General features: G+C 43.1%; 1 protein-coding gene across 1 annotated transcript in view; it reads left to right on the top strand.

Annotated features, from left to right (window-relative positions):
• Positions 1-20,631, top strand: part of SDK2 (sidekick cell adhesion molecule 2) — a 920,082-nt gene that overhangs the window by 774,339 nt on the left and 125,112 nt on the right. Inside the window, exons 8-13 of the mRNA XM_073560296.1 lie at positions 3,875-3,986; positions 6,093-6,283; positions 7,143-7,226; positions 7,899-8,093; positions 11,327-11,443; positions 19,863-20,030. Coding sequence (XP_073416397.1) covers positions 3,875-3,986; positions 6,093-6,283; positions 7,143-7,226; positions 7,899-8,093; positions 11,327-11,443; positions 19,863-20,030 — 867 coding nt within the window. The remainder of the gene's footprint in view (positions 1-3,874; positions 3,987-6,092; positions 6,284-7,142; positions 7,227-7,898; positions 8,094-11,326; positions 11,444-19,862; positions 20,031-20,631) is intronic.

The following is a 20,631-nucleotide window of genomic DNA, read 5'->3' as shown; positions in this document are numbered from 1 at the left end:
CATTGAGTGCCAAGGTGGCGGTATACCACTAGACTTAGTGTATGCCTTGGAGAGAGGCTGGGACTTTGTCGTGTTTGATGATATAAGGCAGGAGGTTGAAGACATTTCTACTGTTGGGCTTAGAGATGTTGAGACGGTGACGGCTCCTGACGTGGAGAGGTCAGAGGTAGAAGTGACCGGAAGAAGGGGTACGTCTGCCCAACGGACGGACCTGACGTCTCGTGACAGGACTGACGTTGACCTGATTGATAAGACGGCTGAAGTATTCACACGGTTAATGGGTAACTGGAGGGATGACTCGGCAGGTCGGGTAACTCATACTCTGGGGGTGACTGTGTCTCTGAGAGAGAAAGGGAGCACAGAATAGAAGGGCTAGAGAAGGAAGTCTCTGAGCTCAGAGGTCACCTGTCAACGTGGCAAAACGTGAACCAGACCTTTAGGGAAGAGATGGAAGAATATGTCAAAGGGGAAAGAGTCCTGAGGCAAATGGCCGAGCACCGGGTCGAGGAGCTCGAGAAAGAAGTCTTGGAGCTCAAAGAAACTGTAAGAGGTCTTCTGCGGGAGAAGAACTTGGACAAAGACTTACAGCGGCCGAGCACGAGTGATAACAAGACAGAACTGCCAGTACCCATCTTGGCAAAGGGTCGTGAAGAGATAAACTCTCATGAAGTTTGGGAGCTAAGAACTGAAGAAGACAGTCACCCGGTCGAGACAACTGTAGTGAGGGAAGTGTCCGTGGTAAAACCAGAGCCTTCTGTCCAGGAAGAGAGCAAGACCACGACCTTCAAATCTGTGATCGAGGTACCCGAAGACATGCAAGAAGCCTATGCTGAGGAAGGTGTGCATGAGGCTTTCAAAGAGGCGGTCAAGGCGTGTAAGGTGCACTGGGCACCTGAGACTCGGACGTTGGTGATAATATCAGCCAGAGAAGATACAGCAAACCGGGTAGCTGTCCTGAAAGAGATGCATTTACAATGTCTCCATGCCAAACAGTTGGTCAGGCGGACTAATTTAAAAGCTGCTCGACGCCTAGAGTTAGCAAGGGGAGGCTATGGATCGGCTGGATTTGCGGAAAGATGTGATTCCGATACCTAAAGGTCTGATTGGGAGAATCATTGGAAGACTCGGGAAGGTAATGCAAGACCTTGTAAATATCTCCACTGTGGTGAGGGTGAGGATCCCTCCTGATGATGAAAAAAAGGTTCCCAGTGAAGAGGGTAGGATTCCCATCATGGTGGTTGGCTCCATGGAAAGCCTGAGAAACTTCCGTATGCTCTTGGAGTATCGAGTGGGGTACCTGCAAGAGATTGAGAAGATGAGGCTGGACCGACTGCGGATCAATAAAGAGGTACGGACCACCAGGTGGCGGCCGTCTTCAACCGAAGATGTAAGGACCCAAAGCGTTCTTCCAAGTAGTGACATGGCAGGTGGCCAAAGAATGTCAGCAACTGGCAGTTCGATGGGCCGTACAAGGCTGAGAGAGCTTAGTTCCTGTGAGACACCGAATGGGTCAGACTCAGGCCCGAGAGTAGGCTCGACTAAGACTTATGACCGCACCAACCGGGGGAGATGGTCGGGGAACGGAGCAGACAAGGAGAGGAATGTGATGACTAAACAGTGTCTGATGATGCAGACAGACTGTGACTGGAGGGCCAAAGATCAAGGCCGATATTCTGACTGCTGGGGGCAGGGGAGGTCTAACGTAGGGATGAGGCCGTATGACAGATGGAGACTGTTCTCTCGACCTGTTGAGCAAGGTGTAATGAGTGCCCGGTCTCGAGATCCCGGGGTAAGATTGTGTGTTCAACCCCACAAGTTTGAACAGAGGGGGGAAGTATGTGGTGTAGTGACCACTGTGTCTGCTAGGGGGCGCTGTGTGGGTGTCCCAGGACAGGCGTATAAGCATTTCTAGTGTCCTGATAGGAGTAGGATGCTGAATGATCGTAATGTATCTCAAGGTGGGTGGCCTTGAGATGAAGGCTTGCTTATGTGCTGATCAGCAGAGCTGATCTTTCGTTCCAATGTGTCAGGGAGAAGCCTTCAGGTGATTGATGAGCTGGGTAGGATCAATCATCTACAAATTCACCCAGGGGTGTGTTTAAGAACGCCATAGTAAAGTGTATATGAGTGTGTGTGAAGGACCTGTGATGAGGTCATAGCCATGTGACCCGGTGGGCGTGGCTACGGACCATATAAGGTGGCCAGGGTAGGTCACATGGAGTGAATGCTTGGACCCGGTTGGTCCGTTTGGAAGGTCTCGCTGGATGATATGTCTGCCTTCCTGAAGGACACTGTGTTTAATGGCTGCAAGTGACTGACAGTTCCCAGGGAGAGGGAGTGAACGTATGCAGCGTGGTGAAGCAACCATGAGGTAACCCTGACGGGGTGAGAACTGTGAGGTTAGATAGCCTGCGCAATGGGCAATGCACAGCCTGTGTGAGTACAGGCTTAACAGAGTGGAGCTCTGTCATGGACAATATGTTGTTAATATGAACTTTATGTTGCTGGTCATGGTTTATGATGCCTGAATAAACCTCATGAACTGATGATGTTTTATGGAAAAACCTGTGCCGGATCTGATTATTTGGCTGCCAAGCGAGTGTCCCCAACCTTGAATGACAGCACTACCTTACACTTCTCTACGTGGGATCCCTGGGCTCTATTTACAGGCCTAGTTCTCATCACATTTATGTTAAGCTTCCAAAGTAGAGTCTAAACCTTTCCAATGGACCATATTAGAAACATTAGAAAGACAGAAGCCGATAGTCCATCCTTCTGGCCTCTGTCTGGCCAGAATGCAGAATAAATGAAATGGAAAAGTATATATTTTTGGGGAAGTTATTTTCCCCACACAGAAGTTTATAGATGACTGATACCAATGGATAGCTCCATCATAACCTCCCTTTAACATATATGGCACACATTGTCCAAAGGTGACTTGAAAGCCAGGATGCACTGACACTAAACACCCAGCGTCCTTTCATAGCCTCAGCCTCTAGTCTGGCAGTTGTCACCTGCAACTAAACTTCCATTAAAGTTGGTTTTATTTCTGTGCGCCAGTTCTTGTTTTACTAACCAGTTAAAGAGATGAATTGAGGATTGAGGCTGAAGGTTCATGTTGTGCCCGTATTTAGTGACGGGATGGATTGCACAGTCCACACTAATCTCCCGATCCTTGTACTGCAAACTCAGCAGGATACAAAGCACACGCCCGGAATTTACTGCAAATGAAACATGCCTGCTGCCCGACTGCCGCTCACCACGCTGACCCTGTTGTCTCTTTTGCTGACAGTAGAAAAAGCAATGTTTTAAAGAAGCTACGAAAACACGTTGTAATCCATGGTCAGCTGTATGCAGGACCCGGTATAAAGCGCCAGCTTTGAGAGAATAATGGGTTAACTGATTTTGATTAATAATTAACTTTAACAGAACTCAAGTCTCAACCTTGGCAATCAGATTTGCCCATTGTATTCTAATGGTCATTGAATAGTTTCGATTTACTGCATAACCTTGCCTACAGAATTAATGCTTTCTCCAGAGCTGCATTCCGAATTCTGCTAGCTTCCTGTTAGCTCTTTGGTTGCATGACCTTAGCAGCACCCTGCTGGCTCCATGTCTGTAGAGAACAAGCTCCGCTGTGATGCATTATTGAAGATGAATTGTTTCAGGTATGGTGCGGTGGATGCATAATATCACAATGGTTCAGGTAAGCTGCTGGAGGCACAATTCATAATGCAGCCCTGTCGATCAATAGTGTATAAGACACAATGCAGTGTAGCCGCTAAACTGTCACTCATCAGATATTATGTAGACTCTGTCTGGGTGCAAAATAAGCTGAAATTATAACTCACGATATAGCGCTTTTTCTTTATAGATGTCGGCGGTCCTGCAGATCCCATTGCTCCTATTATTATCATCTCACCCCAGAATACCAGTGTTGTGACGGGCACCTCTGAGGTCACGATGGAGTGCATAGCCAACGCCAGGTGAGGGACCGTGAGTGGAATGAAAACTAGCGCAAAAGGAAAAACAAATTAAATCCCACCATTCATTCATCTCACTGAAGCAACCGGTCTAAAAAACCAGCTCTGGGAAGGCACGGGCCCTACAAGATCTCTGAATTGTTTGGACACGTTAAATAGTAGCCTCCATTTTAATTTAAATTTTTTTCAATCAATAATATACATGAAAATAAGCCACTTTGTAATACTGTATATCTTACCAGATAAATCTGCTTCTTTCTTCTCCTGGACTGATCCTTTATTGTCAAAATTCTCAATTCAATTCTTCAGTGAATACAGATTTTCCTATTGCTGAGATAGGATACAGTTGGTGCTCATAAAGTTTTACAGAACTTGTAGTAGAATATCTGTGTCTCCATCTAGCTCTTCCCTTCTATCCTCTTCATAGATTCTTATAAGCACCAACTGTCATCTCCTCAGTTTTCATTAAATACAGATTTGACAGATTTTACCCATGAATTGAGAGTGAAAGATGAATCCAGGAGGAGAAAGAAGCAGATTTCTCTAATAAAATATATTCCAAAGTTTCTTGTTTTCAGATGTACTATTGATTTATGAAATAAAGATTCAAATGGCGGTCACTTTTTACGTTTTGCAGCTTCAATTGGTTAAACTTGTTTCTCCCGTACAACTCACAGAAGATCGACAGATTTAGTCATGGGAGTTTGGAGACAAGTCATCATCTTGATCTCTTTCTTAAGTTATTCAAACCATTCTTTCCCGACCATTATCCTACTGACGTAGCCAGCACCATTAGGGAATCCTGCTGCCATGAAGGTGGGTAGTTGGTCTATATGTAAGGCATGTAATTGAATGCAGCAACTCAGAGGCACAGAGCAAGGATTAACAAGGGTTTGGTTTAATTATCACAAGGAGGCATCTCCTCACAGGGAGCAACAGGGGTAAATCACATTTTAAGCTAAGAACTACAAAGAACAGGGTAACTTAAAGCAACAGTCTGTGCGTATATCTGTTTCATTTGTGAGTCCGATTCTGGTCACTTCTTCAAAGATGAAAACTGAAAGCCGGCTGATGCCGGTGTTGGGATCTTCAGGCTTCCCCGCCCAACAGATCTGCTTGAACTCTTCTGGCGGTCTGACCCGCTGAGTCCCCCAGTAAATCACGCTGCACGCCGCAGCCGGGAGCCTTTCATAACAATCTCCCGCTTAGCACGGTCTGCAGACAGGAGTCCAGTACCTCAATCTCCCGCTCAACGTGCACTGCAGTCAGGAGTCTCGCACAACAATCTCCCACTCTATGTGCTTTGTCCTGCATGCCCGGTAGCAGACAGAAGTCTGCGATGATCTGATGCGTATCTATCATAGCTAGCACCCAAGACCTGTTATATACCGGGAACGCCCCACAAGACCTGCCACATAACGGGAACACCCCACAAGACCTGCCGTATATTGGGAACACACCACAAGAGTTGCCATATACTGAGAGCACCACACAAAACCTGCCGTATACCAGGAACACCCCACAAGACCTGCCATATACCAGGAACACCCCACAAGACCTGACGTATGCCGGGAACACCTCACCAGACCTGCTATATACTGGGAACACCGTACAAGATCTGCCATATAACGAAAACACCCCACAAGACTTGCCATAGACTGGGAGCACACCACAAGACCTGCTGTTTTGTAGATACTCTGCCTTAATCGTTTAGTCATTACATTTTGGCCTTTGCCACCGTCGCTCGGATTCTTACAATTGCATTATTTTCAAGCTTCCAACACATCAACTGTAAGAACTGATTGCTCATTTGCTCCTAATAAGATAGTAACTGACTTGGTGTTGGTAAGGCTGTCTCTTTTTCTGTGATGTTTTTTAAATTTTTGTGCTTTTTCTTTGAGCTTTTTTTTAATAGATTAGGTGCCATAGATTAGGTGCCAGATAATCATTGTTATCCGCTTCACGTCGGTGAATTTTGTGTTATGACGCCTCAGGTAGACAACATCACTGCTCCTTTCCCTGTACACATTTCTATGGACTTTTTATGTTGTTTTTACTCCTTTTCCTTCCTTGTTGTACATGATTTGTTTCTGCTTTTGATATTTCCAGGCCCCTCATCAAGTTAAACATTGCATGGAGGAGGGACGGGGTTCCTTTGTCCATCGGAGTGAGCGAGTTTGGTCGCCGACTGACTATCCTGAACCCCACATTGAGTGATGCTGGTTATTACTCTTGTGAAGCCACATTACGTAGCAGCAGCGTCCCAGCCGTCTCTGCAGGGGCATACCTAACTGTACTCGGTAAGAAGAAGAGAATAAACTCATCATCGGCACGATGCGGGGTAGATGGAGAGGCTGACATTGCTCCTTTTCTGCATAGGGTCCAACTGTTTCTACTTATGGACCAAGGAGCTGCTGTCAAATGACAGCAGATCCATCCCATTATTGCTGCACCAAACACACACATGGCATCTACACGCTCCGCTCATCACTACCCCATGATGTTCCTTCCAGTACGTAGAGTTTTCTCTGTGCTGTGTGCCCAAAGTTAGCGGCTTTAACGCTTGCAGTCTCCTCATTGCTCCATCACTCAGGTTACAACCAAGAAACACAGTGTACCATCCAATTATCTGCATATGGGCGGTATGCAATGAAATCGATGACATATGGAGGGTTCAGGTGACTCGTAATTGATTACACGTCTGTAATTGAGATCCATTGCCAATTAGCAAATTCTAACTACCTACACATTTAGAAACATGAAAAAATAAGATAGAAATAGTGAAAAGTCAAAAATAGATTATAATTTAATCAGGATTTTTTTTTTTACTTGAATGCATGGATTTGAGGCAAAAAAAATCAATTTGCATTAAAAAAATTTTACCGTTGGCTTTCACAAGTTCTTCGTTTTCTGCTTATTCAACTTTGATGTGGTCAGCTGAAAAGAGCTCGGAAAAAGACAGCTAAAAGAGTTGCAAATATTGAATGAAACCCAATTGTAAAAATGAATTTTAGCCACAAATACATGCATTTAAGTACAAAAACAAGAAGTTGTCCCGAAAGAGGCATAATCCCTTTGAAGCGTTTGATATTTTTTTAATTTTATTTTTATTTTTTTTGATTGGCAATATTTGATTTAATTGACCCCATCTTGCCTTAGAACCCCCTCAGTTTGTAAAGGAGCCAGAGAAACACTTGACAGCGGAGATGGAAAAAGTGATTGACATCCCATGCCAGGCGAAAGGTAAGTGTGAAACTACACAACTTAAGACCGGGTTCACACATCTGTGTTTTGCAATCCAAGTTTCGGGTCGGACTTGTGGCCAGTCAGTGCATCACGGTCCGTACTCAGATTGCACAACGCAGTTGGGTGAATCCGACTTAACGTGATGGGGAAACTTTTTACAAAAAAGTGAACATTTGCTATAGGACACAAGCAGGTTGTCAGCCCTCTAATTTTGCCCCCTGAGGCAGTGGCCTTGGTGCCCCGTTCAGATCTAGGATTCAGAGTTCATTCCCATATGTCTTCTCAGTTCTGCGCTCAAGTCCTGGTGCTGGTAATATATGCTCACTTGTCAGCAATAATCACTAGCGCTGCAATTAGGCTCATGCTGTATGTATAATTACTACCAGAAAAGGGCACTGCAGCCCCGAAGCATTGGGAAAAAATAAATGACTATACCATTGAAGGGATCTGGAGATGATTTAATGTGCTCTGTTATGTTAAGTACCCAGGAGACGCTACTTCTCAGATAGTGTGTAGATTTTTTACTGTCCTCTGGCTTTTTTATTTTTTTCTCCTTGTTTAGCTTTATTTTCTACTTGCAGTTTTATAATTACTTTTTTCTGCAAGTCAATTGTCTTTCCCTGACTATTTTTTTTTCTTATTACTTTCTCTTCTTTTTGCCCACCACAGGAGTACCCCAGCCGTCTATCTTCTGGTACAAGGATGCTGCTCTGATTGATGGACGGAGGGACACCAGGTTTCGCACCGTAAGCGCAGGAAGCTTACGGATCAGCGGACTGATACCCGAGGACACGGGAATGTTTCAGTGCTTTGCCCGAAACAGTGCTGGGGAAATACAGACCTCCACCTACCTGGCTGTAACTAGTAAGTGCCCAAATGTAGGGCCACAAAAGAACGTGGCCATAGGCAAAGTAGTGTACCCTTGTCACTGCACCTTGGCTCGTTCACATAATGCTGCAATGAGCGCAGAGAGACCCAAGTGATCACTGGGTGCATAGTATTGGGTTCAGGGTCTATTAATTAGAACGGCACTTATGCATTAGACTCTATGGCAATTGTGCCACCGTGCACGCACCAGTGTCTTTCTTCAATAGAGCAAAGGTGCAGTGACATATAAAGGAAACCTGACAAAATCCAAGGAAAAAACAAAATGAGTATATATCCTACATGTAAATAACATAGGGTACTTAGTTAAAGCTATAAAAGCCATCCCACCTTAACAAGGTGTACCCATTGGGAAGGGCACCACGAAAAGGTGTACCCATTGGGAAGGACACCACAACAAGGAGTACCTATTGGGATGAGCAGCCTGACAAGGTGTACCCATTGGGATGTGTAACACAACAAGGTGCATCCATTGGGAAGGACACCTTGACAAGGTGTACCCATTGGGATGGGCACCACCAAAATGTGTACCCATTGGGAAGGGCACCACAACAAGGTGTACCCATTGGGATGGGCACCATGACAAGGTGTACCCATTGGGATGGGTAACATGACAAGGTGCACCCATTGGGAAGGGCACCACGACAAGGTGTAAGCATTGGGACAGCAAGGTTTACTTGTCAGATCTGATAGCACTATTAACCCTCCGTCAGGCGCAATATAGATTCTCCTCAGTTCATGCGCAATGTGCCTGACAAGCACAGGTCAGAAAACCACCTATAGTAGCTACATATTTCAATTTCAGGACTATAGAAGTAGTCAGTGACCTTCATAGGAATGTATTAAAAGAGATTACACCAAATCAGATGCAAAAAAAAACATTTATTAACCATAAACTTATTAAAACTAAAAGTACCACTTTTCGGTAGTACCGCCAAATAGGCTCCAGTTATCTTTACTTAACTATTGCTTAAATATAAAATTATGGAAAAAAACTTAAAGGATATTGCACTTAGATGTTACTTAATTATTTTCTACTCATCTTCAGTGGTTTCAATTGCAGCAGAAGCAGCACAGGTACACTTAGAAAAGCAAGGCTGGCAGACGAAAGTTGCATGGGAAAGGCAGATTGATTCTTTACATATTTTGCAGTCATATTTAGAAAGCCTTCTGAAACCAGATACAAATGAGCAGGTAGTACAACTGCGTCTTTTAGAAGGTGGTAGAGTAGGTGTTTGTTCTGGAACGTCCTTGGGACGATATCTCTTCAACCGGTGTTGCAGGGCAAGGGGCATTCCAACCGTCTTTGTACTTCTTAGGCTTAGCTCTCCACTCACCAGTTCATTAGCCAAATGTTTTAGGTACATTCTCCTGCGCATTTGTTTAAGTTCATTACCGAGGTAAATTACTTGTGAGTTGATGCCACCCACATTCAGCATTGTAAAGAAGCCGGTCATAACCTTTTCGTTCTGTCCGGGTACTTCGATCATCGAAACGGAGGCAACGGATCAGGACTTTGAATCGTTTCAGATTCATCACAAGGCTGAATTTTTCGATGCCATCACCGTCTGTCCCCCACAGCTCCTCCAAACTTTGCCTATTTGCTATGAAAGCACCAGCTAGGTATAACAAGCCAATAAATGCCTTGAGTTCAATCACATCAGTGTTTTTGATGTCCCTCTCTCTGGAGAATTGCTCTTTGATTGTGTCAATATACTGGTTAGTGAACCGAACAATAGTTTCCAACATGCTATCTGTAATTAGATTACTCCAACATTCCACTGCAGTTTTAGCTTTTCTAGCACTTCCAATAACTCCAGGAAGGTGTGTAATAATATTGTGGGATTCTCTGCGCTGTTTGTTCTTGGGTGCCTTTTTGTTCCACTTTGTATTTTTATCTTTGCCCAAATAATAAGCTAGATCTGTGTCTGTTTCCTCTGTATCAGTGTCATCACCATCCTGCTCTGTTCCAGAATCAGTGTTACATTCTGCTACCTCATCTTCAGATGAAATGTCACTAGATTCCTCTAAATCCTCAGTTACTGCTGGTTCTTCCTCATCATCTTCTAACAAAAAAATCTTCATTTCTTCTAAATGAAGGGGTTTAGATGAATCATACTGTTTTCTGGCCATTGCAGCAGAAAATCTGAAGCAAGCGAGAAAGAGTATGTGTTAGGGCGCAATGTGCCTTAGAAGCCACCCTCCTTTTGTCTAAGAAAACAGTACTTATGTACACTAACTTAGCATTAATCCTTCATAAAACAAGCTAAAAACACAATCGTGATGATTAAAAAAAGAAAATACTAACCTTTCAATTTGTGTTGAAATCAGGCGCAATGCAATGTGCCTGAGAAGCCAAAGTGTTGATATCTGCTCACTAGAAGGTCTGCTGAGTCACTGTGATATCAGGGTTCACAGAGCCTGTAGAGTCAGGAGATAACTAGGAGGGGTGGGGTTTTCTGATAAGTGGGCAAGGAGAGAGAAGTGAAACTAATTACTGTGTGCCTGTCAGATCTATTGCGCCTGACGGAGGGTTAAACTGCAGATATAGGTTTAATCTGCATGTTAATAGCCTTGTGTAAGTGGTCGGCCTCAGCACTGAAAATTTGGCACCTGGGAGAGAAAGAACTTTATTTCTCAGCCGCTGGCTTTCAGTCATAGTGGCATGCCAGGAGAAATACAGTCACCGCTCTCAGCACTTATAGCTGTGGCTCTTACCAAGCCCCGGCATCGACTGACAGCCGGCTCTTGAGTCCATGAGTACAGAATTGGGTGTCGATCAGTGCCGGGATGTGTTAAGAGCCGCTGCTATGAATGCTGGGAGCGGTGACTGTAATTGTTTCGGACACACATTTATGACTGAAAGCCAGCAGCTCTCGGGAGTTTTATAGTGTAAAGGGCCCATATATGGTTTTTGTACAGGGGCCCTCTTCTGTCTTTATCTTCGCCTGCATGTACACATGCATGCAGTAAAGAGTGAATAAATTGGATGATGGACACATTTATCCATCTCTGCCTACTTACCGTTTCAAAATCCAGTGTTTGCCCTAGATGCCCAATCCTATCTTTATATCTAGGCAAAAATATGTGCATAAATCAGACCAGGCAATATCAATGCCTTCTCTGCTCCTTCCTTTCTCTCTGAAGCTTTTGTCCGCCAATTAAAATTTTGTTACCTGAACTAAAATAACTTATATTTTTGTATCTTAAAGGTATTGCTCCCAACATCACAAAGGGTCCCCTGGACAGTACAGTGATAGATGGCACCGCACTGGTGCTGCAGTGTGAGACCTCTGGAGCCCCCCGACCTGCTATTACTTGGCAAAAAGGTAAAGTTTAAAGTCTTTTGGAGATCTAGCACTCATAAAAAGACTTATTCCCGCTCATCAGTACTGGTAAATATGCTGCCAATCATTTGACAAAAGAGCAAAGCGTTGATTTTTCAGCTGATGGGATCTTTTTTGGTGGCATGAAAATCATTGCTGTCGGCAGCACATTGCTCCGTGAAAACATCAGATATGCCGATAACCATATCCCAGGAACAAATGGATCATTCTAATCAATGGCCAGTATGTATTGGCCCTTGAGAACTGGCCTTTAAACAAGCTCTGATCAACTTGTATGTAGTTGATCAATAATGCTTATGGGCACATTCTGCCTGAATAAATGGGTGTTTAGCACATGCACCAATGGCTGGGTGAAGGTCTACATGTAAGACGAAAGTCAGCCAAACCCACCAATATCAGCAGTCTAAGGTTTAGGGAGTAGAGTAGTTGGTGCCAATCAATTTGCAAGACCATGTGTAGCAGCCAAGTCAGTAATTGGTGGTAGTCTGATTGGATGCCTGAGAACCATCTCCTCCCTCTTGGCATCAACGGCTCTCTTTTTGATTAACCAGCCTGATCATCGTAACAGGCTAGCTAATCAAAAGAAGAGCCAGAGATCCTGTGAGGTAAGGGGCGGTGAGCAAGTCTCCCATCCAGCGGCCACAGATTACTGACTTTACTGCTAGACCAGGTCCGACTAATTCATTTTCACCATCTCAAGCAGAGGACATTCCTGACTCTTGTCTGGTAGATGATGTGGAGGGAAAGAAGGATCCTGTCTGCTGGATTTCAGCGATCAGTCCTTTTGTTCTCCCTGGAGGAGTCCAGCAGAGAATCTCTCATGGAGAACACGGTAGCTTGCGGATGATTACTATCTAATGTATATTGGGGCCTTTAAAAGACTGTATGGAATGGAGGAGTGGGGAGTGCACACATAATAGTGATATACATCACCTACAGTATACAGTGGGGCAAAAAAGTATTTAGTCAGTCAGCAATAGTGCAAGTTCCACCACTTAAAAAGATGAGAGGCGTCTGTAATTTACATCATAGGTAGACCTCAACTATGGGAGACAAACTGAGAAAAAAGAATCCAGAAAATCACATTGTCTGTTTTTTTTTCATTTTATTTGCATATTATGGTGGAAAATAAGTATTTGGTCAGAAACAAAATTTCATCTCAATACTTTGTGATATATCCTTTGTTGGCAATGACAGAGGTCAAACGTTTTCTGTAAGTCTTCACAAGGTTGCCACACACTGTTGTTGGTATGTTGGCCCATTCCTCCATGCAGATCTCCTCTAGAGCAGTGATGTTTTTGGCTTTTCGCTTGGCAACACGGACTTTCAACTCCCTCCAAAGGTTTTCTATAGGGTTGAGATCTGGAGACTGGCTAGGCCACTCCAGGACCTTGAAATGCTTCTTACGAAGCCACTCCTTCGTTGCCCTGGCGGTGTGCTTTGGATCATTGTCATGTTGAAAGACCCAGCCACGTTTCATCTTCAATGCCCTTGCTGATGGAAGGAGGTTTGCACTCAAAATCTCACGATACATGGCCCCATTCATTCTTTCATGTACCCGGATCAGTCGTCCTGGCCCCTTTGCAGAGAAACAGCCCCAAAGCATGATGTTTCCACCACCATGCTTTACAGTAGGTATGGTGTTTGATGGATGCAACTCAGTATTCTTTTTCCTCCAAACACGACAAGTTGTGTTTCTACCAAACAGTTCCAGTTTGGTTTCATCAGACCATAGGACATTCTCCCAAAACTCCTCTGGATCATCCAAATGCTCTCTAGCAAACTTCAGACGGGCCCGGACATGTACAGGCTTAAGCAATGGGACACGTCTGGCACTGCAGGATCTGAGTCCATGGTGGCGTAGTGTGTTACTTATGGTAGGCCTTGTTACATTGGTCCCAGCTCTCTGCAGTTCATTCACTAGGTCCCCCCGCGTGGTTCTGGGATTTTTGCTCACCGTTCTTGTGATCATTCTGACCCCACGGGGTGGGATTTTGCGTGGAGCACCAGATCGAGGGAGATTATCAGTGGTCTTGTATGTCTTCCATTTTCTAATTATTGCTCCCACAGTTGATTTCTTCACTTCAAGATGGTTGGCTATTGCAGATTCAGTCTTCCCAGCCTGGTGCAGGGCTACAATTTTGTTTCTGGTGTCCTTTGACAGCTCTTTGGTCTTCACCATAGTGGAGTTTGGAGTCAGACTGTTTGAGGGTGTGCACAGGTGTCTTTTTATACTGATAACAAGTTTAAACAGGTGCCATTACTACAGGTAATGAGTGGAGGAAAGAGGAGACTCTTAAAGAAGTTACAGGTCTGTGAGAGCCAGAAATCTTGATTGCTTGTTTCTGACCAAATACTTATTTTCCACCATAATATGCAAATAAAATGAAAGAAAAACAGACAATGTGATTTTCTGGATTTTTTTTTCTCAGTTTGTCTCCCATAGTTGAGGTCTACCTATGATGTAAATTACAGACGCCTCTCATCTTTTTAAGTGGTGGAACTTGCACTATTGCTGACTGACTAAATACTTTTTTTCCCCACTGTATAATACCACAGATTGTGCCATGAGGTAAGGCTTCCCACTAGAGAAGTAAATGAGGGTCTGTTTGTGGAGGCCCAAAACATTGGCCCATTGTATAATCCAGATTCATGCAATTGTATGGGTATATTACACTGAGACCAATAAACCAATCAATATGTTTCTGCACATATACAGTACTGTGCAAAAGTTTTACACAAGTATAGAAAAATGTTTTGGATGGAGTCTTGGAGGTGTTGATATAATCACAACAGAGCCCTAATCGGTGATCTCACATCATCCAGGCTGTCAGGAATCACATAAAAAGACAGAAGAATTTGTACAAGTGACATATATATATAAGATCTGGGATCAGTTCTCCAAGACATTTGGAGCAATCTCCTTCTGACTTCCTTCAAAACCTGTGTACAAGTACCTAGAAGAACTGATGAAGGCAAAGAGCGGTCACCAAATATCAATGTGATTTAGATTTCTCCTTTGTTCATTTACTTTTGATTTTGTCAAGTGATAAAAATAAACTATTAACACTATTTTTTCAGGATTTTTTTCACACCTGCCTAAAACTGTCTGTGACATCCAAGACTCATAAAACTATCGCCAAGTTGCCCAGAATAGCATCAAGTACCAAACTAATGACTAAAGTGTCAAGTAAATCTCTGCAAGAGAACGTTTTGCTCCCAACTAATTTTTTGAACGTCAGATTACTTGCGATCTGCCAGCACTTACTGACTTATATAACTGTAGTTATGTTACCGTATACCTGAAAGTGAAGACGCTCATGCGTGGGCGCAAGACGAATTTGTTACTTTGTCTTTGATGCCCAAAAAAAACACATCACTCCGCTAAAGCTTTTGAGGGGTGCAGACAATCTGTCCGTCAACAGGCTGCAAGCTCGATAAAGAGTTCCTCATCGACGAGATCCATCTGAAAATAAAGTCATCCTGAATAATTTACCGGTCTCCCAGCTCGGCACACTCGGATACATAAAGCCTCCTCATATCCCCTATCTGACTGTAGCTACGTGTGAAGCCGACGGACAGTGATATTCACCAGCTCCCTCCATGGTGTACAATGATTTGCAGAGTTCCTCGGCTCTAGACTATGCGTGTGTTAGTTATACGGAGAGCTTTCTCATCTCTCGCCTGTGTATGAATGATAAGCCAATCCTCAGCTCCCAGCCAGTGTATAAATCATATGCCGAGCCTCTCATCTCCAGACGACAGCAATGCCAGTCCTCTGTTCCTCAAATAAAACTGGCATAAGACAGGTTAATAAAGCAGAATTGCCTTATAATATATGACAGAGCCATATTCTTCAATGCACAGTTTGCGTTCAGCCCTGAAGTAGATATATACCCAGCCGCGGCCTCTCCGCCAGCGGTGATCCAGACCTAAACCATGTAATAGTCCGACTCGTTTTATACGCGAAAGCAAAGCGGCAAAAAAAAAAGTCTATGTTAATAGCAGCAGACAAGGTGAAGGGTTAAAATTTTCTGTATATCAGCGTGGTTTATGACCTGGAGGTTTTTCTTTAATGGAAGCCATAGAAACTGGAGGATCTTTCGGCTTTTTCAATTTAGCAGAAACGTAACCCTTCACAGGAAAATGGGAACTGCTGGGATGGATGAATCTTGACCCGTTTCCCAGACTTTAAAACTAAGAACATAGAAAAATTGCTCTTTTTGCTTTTAAGAAATTTATTAATGGTAAAGTCTTAACATTACTGGTCGGAAAAAAGTAGACTTCATGAAAGCATCCACTGCGGCTGTGATTGAGAATGATGTCTAACGCCTGGTCGGCATCGGAGGCGATCGAATTTGTCAAAATTCAAATTCACCAAATCACACAGATATTTATAGGGATATATAATATGCAGCAAAGATATTCAAGGCAAATTGAATGACCTATATTATGTTCTCTTTAGACTCTGGTGCATAATAAATGTAGGGTGCAAAAAAAAAAATATAATACTCTACTCATGAAGCTCAACTTTTGGTCCTCGGCGCCTTTACTTTTCCCCTTCCCTAGTTGCTTGCATCTTCTTCGGTCTCCTTCACTCTATGACGAGGCTTCCACCGACAATTAGGCCTTTGACATCACTGTGTGTCATTGCACTTGAGGCCTAGTTGCAATCTCTGGGGATGCATGATGTGACAGCACAGCCTGCAGTGTTGACAGAGGCTTCCTCGTTGCTGGAAGACCAAACATAAAGTAAAGCCAGCCGAAAAAGATCCACATGACCAGATAAAGTAAAAAAGAACAGATGACGAAGACCGGAAGTGAGTGATGGAACAGGCAGGCAATGAGTTGAGTATTTGGTTGAGTTTTTTAACCTTTTGTCAGCCTTTTGTAGTTCAACTAAATGGGAGCTGCAGCTGGATGCCATATCACTGAATTTTTGTGGAGCAAACTAAAAAAAAATTGTGTTTTAGAGAATACAAACTTTTGTGGAATTCAAAGAGAATTCAGTTTCAATTGATTAAGTTTGATCCTCTGGTTGGCACCCTCGGCAAGCGCTCATGATACAATGAACATATACCGGTGCTTCTCACAAAATAAGGATGGTTTTTCACATGATATTTTTGCAGCATTTCTCCGGCCGCTTTTTGCTGTGTTAGCTTGAAGTTAATTAGCAAATATCAAACATAGTGCAAGCTGTGCTCTTGTGTGGCCTTCTTTCACAGTTTGATGCATTTCTTGGGTCTTTAAATTTTTCTCCAAATCCAGCAATTTCTACAGTCATATGTTAAAGTTTGGGCACCCCTATTAATGTTAACCTTTTTTCTTTATAACAATTTTGGTTTTTGCAACAGCTATTTCAGTTTCATATATCTAATAACTGATGGACTCAGTTATATTTCTGGATTCAAATGAGGTTTATTGTACTAACAGAAAATGTGCAATCTGCATTTAAACAAAATTTGACCGATGCAAAAGTATGGGCACCTCAACATAAAAGTGACATTAATATTTCGTAGATCCTCCTTTTGCAAAAATAACCGCCTCTAGTCGCTTCCTGTAGCTATTAATGAGTTCCTGGATCCTGGATGAAGGTATTTGTGACCATTCCTGTTTACCAAACAATTCCAGTTCAGTTAAGTTTGATGGTCGCCGAGCATGGACAGCCCACTTCAAATCATCCCACAGATGTTCAGTGATATTCAGGTCTGGGGACTGGGATGGCCATTCCAGAACATTGTAATTGTTCCTCTGCATGAATGCCTGAGTAGATTTGGAGCGGTGTTTTGGATCATTGTCTTGCTGAAATTTCCATCTCCTGCGTAACTTCAACTTCATCACTGATTCTTGCACATTATTGTCAAGAATCTGCTGATACTGAGTTGAATCCATGCGACCCTCAACTTTAACAAGATTCCTGGTGCCGGTATTGGCCACACAGCCCCAAAGCATGATGGAACCTCCACCAAATTTTACTGTGGGTAGCAAGTGTTTTTCTTGGAATGCTGTGTTTTTTAGCCTCCATGCATAACGCCTTTTTGTATGACCAAACAACTCAATCTTTGTTTCATCAGTCCACAGGACCTTCTTCCAAAATGTAACTGGCTTGTCCAAATGTGCTTTTGCATACCTCAGGCGACTCTGTTTGTGGCGTGCTTGCAGAAACGGCTTCTTTTGCATCACTCTCCCATACAGCTTCTCCTTGTGCAAAGTGCGCTGTATTGTTGACCGATGCACAGTGACACCATCTGCAGCAAGATGATGCTGCAGGTCTTTGGAGGTGGTCTGTGGATTGTCCTTGACTGTTCTCACCATTCTTCTTCTCTGCCTTTCTGATATTTTTCTTGGCCTGCCACTTCTGGGCTTAACAAGAACTGTACCTGTGTTCTTCCATTTCCTTACTATGTTCCTCACAGTGGAAACTGACAGGTTAAATCTCTGAGACAACTTTTTGTATCCTTCCCCTGAAAAGCTATGTTGAATAATCTTTGTTTTCAGATCATTTGAGAGTTGTTTTGAGGAGCCCATGATGCCACTCTTCATAGGAGAATCAAATAGGAGAACTACTTGCAAGTGGCCACCTTAAATACCTTTTCTCATGATTTGATACACCTGGCTATGAAGTTCAAAGCTCAATGAGGTTACAAAACCAATTTAGTGCTTCAGGAAGTCAGTAAAAAGTAGTTAGGAGTGTTCAAATCAAGAAAATCATAAGGGTGCCCATACTTTTGCACCGGTCAAATTTTGTTTAAATGCAGATTGCACATTTTCTGTTAGTACAATAAACCTCATTTGAATCCAGAAATATAACTGAGTCCATCAGTTATTAGATATATGAAACTGAAATAGCTGTTGCAAAAACCAACATTGTTATAAAGAAAAAAGGTTAACATTAATAGGGGTGCCCAAACTTTAACATATGACTGTAGGTGTGGCTTTTTTTTTTCAAGCGCTTTCCAATAGGCTTCCCTATAGCAAAAAATAAAGATTAAGTAAATATGCTTTTTTAATTTATATATGTGTGGAAAGGCTTTTTCCCATCCTCATTAATGTATAGTGTTGGAGAATTCTTGTAAAAACAAGCACTTCTGCAACTTACTGCTTATTAAAATTTGCAACTGTTCTTGAGATATTCACACTTTTCTTTTGTTTACAGCTCGTTGCCTTGGAGACCGACCACCACTGCTGTCTAGCTTGTAAGCACAGTGCTGAATCTAGCCACGATTAGGAGGTAACAGCGCATTCCAGCGATTCTGGACAGCTTTAAAAAAATGCTTACAATTACAAAAGCAATAGAAAAGTGCATGTAAGCACTGAACATGTTCTTCTGTTTAGCATCAGTGGTCGGGATCCAATGCAACGAGCTGTAATCAAGAAAATTGTTAATTTTTCAAGACTGGATGAAGATTTTAATAAGCAATAAATTGCAAAACTGGTTGTATTTACGAGCGCTATCCGACAATATCTATTTATGAAGATTGGAGTAACCCTATAAAGCATCTGAAACAGACTTCTAAAAGATGCATGAAATTGATAGTGCTTTAAAAGCCCCACCAAAAAAAACATGCTGTAAAAAAAGCTATGGCTCTGAAACAACACAGTTTTGCCAGTGTGAAGCTGGTGCAGAATGATTAGTGTGCCATGTAGTTGCACAAAATGTTGCAAATGTTGTCTTTTTTTTCATGCCTGCTCTACCAACTTTTTGAAAAGTGGGCACCACTTAGCTGGAGGGGCATGGGGCATGTCCTGGCACAGCCTGAAAAAATCATTATAATTTAGGCCACGGAAACATATGTATGTAAAACTGGTGTGGATGGATAATTTGTTGATAATATGAAATTGGCCACTGCACGGTGGCTTAGCATACCAGGGATGATGATGGTTGCCCTAGCCTCAAAATCATTAGAGTTGCAAAAGTTCAAAAGGATAAAAAGAATGCAGCAGGGCACATGCCCCAGACGTCTGCACGGGTGCCCCAGTTCCCCTTTATCTATGGCAATAAGAAGCTGATATAGTTGGATCCTGTGTAGACCGCCACTCCATCTTGTAGGCCAATAGGTTGCTACAGCCTAATACATCAGGGTCCTTCGACAGGTGGCCCTCTCTGTGGAAAGGGGACAAAGAAGATGACTCCAGATATGATAAGTGTGAAATTAATTTTTTTGTGGTTGGGAGGCATTATTATTTTTGAAGGAAGTGTCATTACTTATGGGTTATGGGAAGAATACTCACCTTGCACTGGGCTCTGGCAACCTACGCTACATCAATGCCGTTGTACTTGGAGTCCAAATTTGGGCTCTGTTGTCCATGATATTAGAGGGGGCCACAATTTGGTTTTCGCGTAAGGTGAAATCTCCATTTTAATAATTGCCCTTAATTTGTCTCCCTCCTTCATTGGCAGCTGAGAAGGTCTTGGCCAGCGGGTCGGTCCAGCTGCCACGTTTCACCCTTCTGGAGTCTGGAAGTCTACTCATAAGCCCGGCACATATATCAGATGTGGGCACATACACCTGCACCGCTACCAATTCTCGTGGAGCAGATGAGGCCTCCGCTGATGTTATCGTCTGGGGTAAGAGAAGCGCCTTCTCCTCGTATCGTCCTATCTTAGGAAATAAATAGTGCCTCCACTTCTTCCACTAACATATATTGTTTTTTTACAGTTCGTCTCTGTTTTAGCAGCCGTAGGAGTTGATGTTGTTTATTATAGTCATTAGGGATAAAAGGTTTTTCATGCAGCTTAGTACTGGTGCCGTTATGTTCCCAAGTGCTCTCAATATTTCAATTCCGCTTGGAGGTCACTCTATGAAGCAATGAAAATGACACTTGGCTACACAATTGCTGGATATATTTTATGGCTAAGAATACCTTTTGGTAATGTTAAAGAGTTTTTTTAGCTCAGGAAAACCCAGGGTGTAATAATCCTTCTGCCGGATTCCCCAAAGGCCAGGATGTCACTTAATAGTCTGTTTTCACAAACTATGAATGAGTAACATCATCATTAGGTTCGGTACACTTAACGTTTCAGCATAACGTGAGAAACGATGAATTTAGGAAAGAGGATTTCATTTTTCACCATAAAACATGACCAAGAAACTTTATTCCCATTGCTAAGTTAAGGCATCACTTCATGATCATGGGGGGGGTTCAACCTCTGGGACCCCTGCCGATCT

The sequence above is a fragment of the Dendrobates tinctorius genome, unplaced genomic scaffold (assembly GCF_039654945.1).
Source record: "Dendrobates tinctorius isolate UK_male_01 unplaced genomic scaffold, ASM3965494v1 ptg000014l, whole genome shotgun sequence".
Lineage (NCBI taxonomy): Eukaryota > Metazoa > Chordata > Amphibia > Anura > Dendrobatidae > Dendrobates > Dendrobates tinctorius.
Note: the sequence above shows the minus strand (reverse complement) of the source record. Positions and strands in the feature narration are given on the sequence as shown.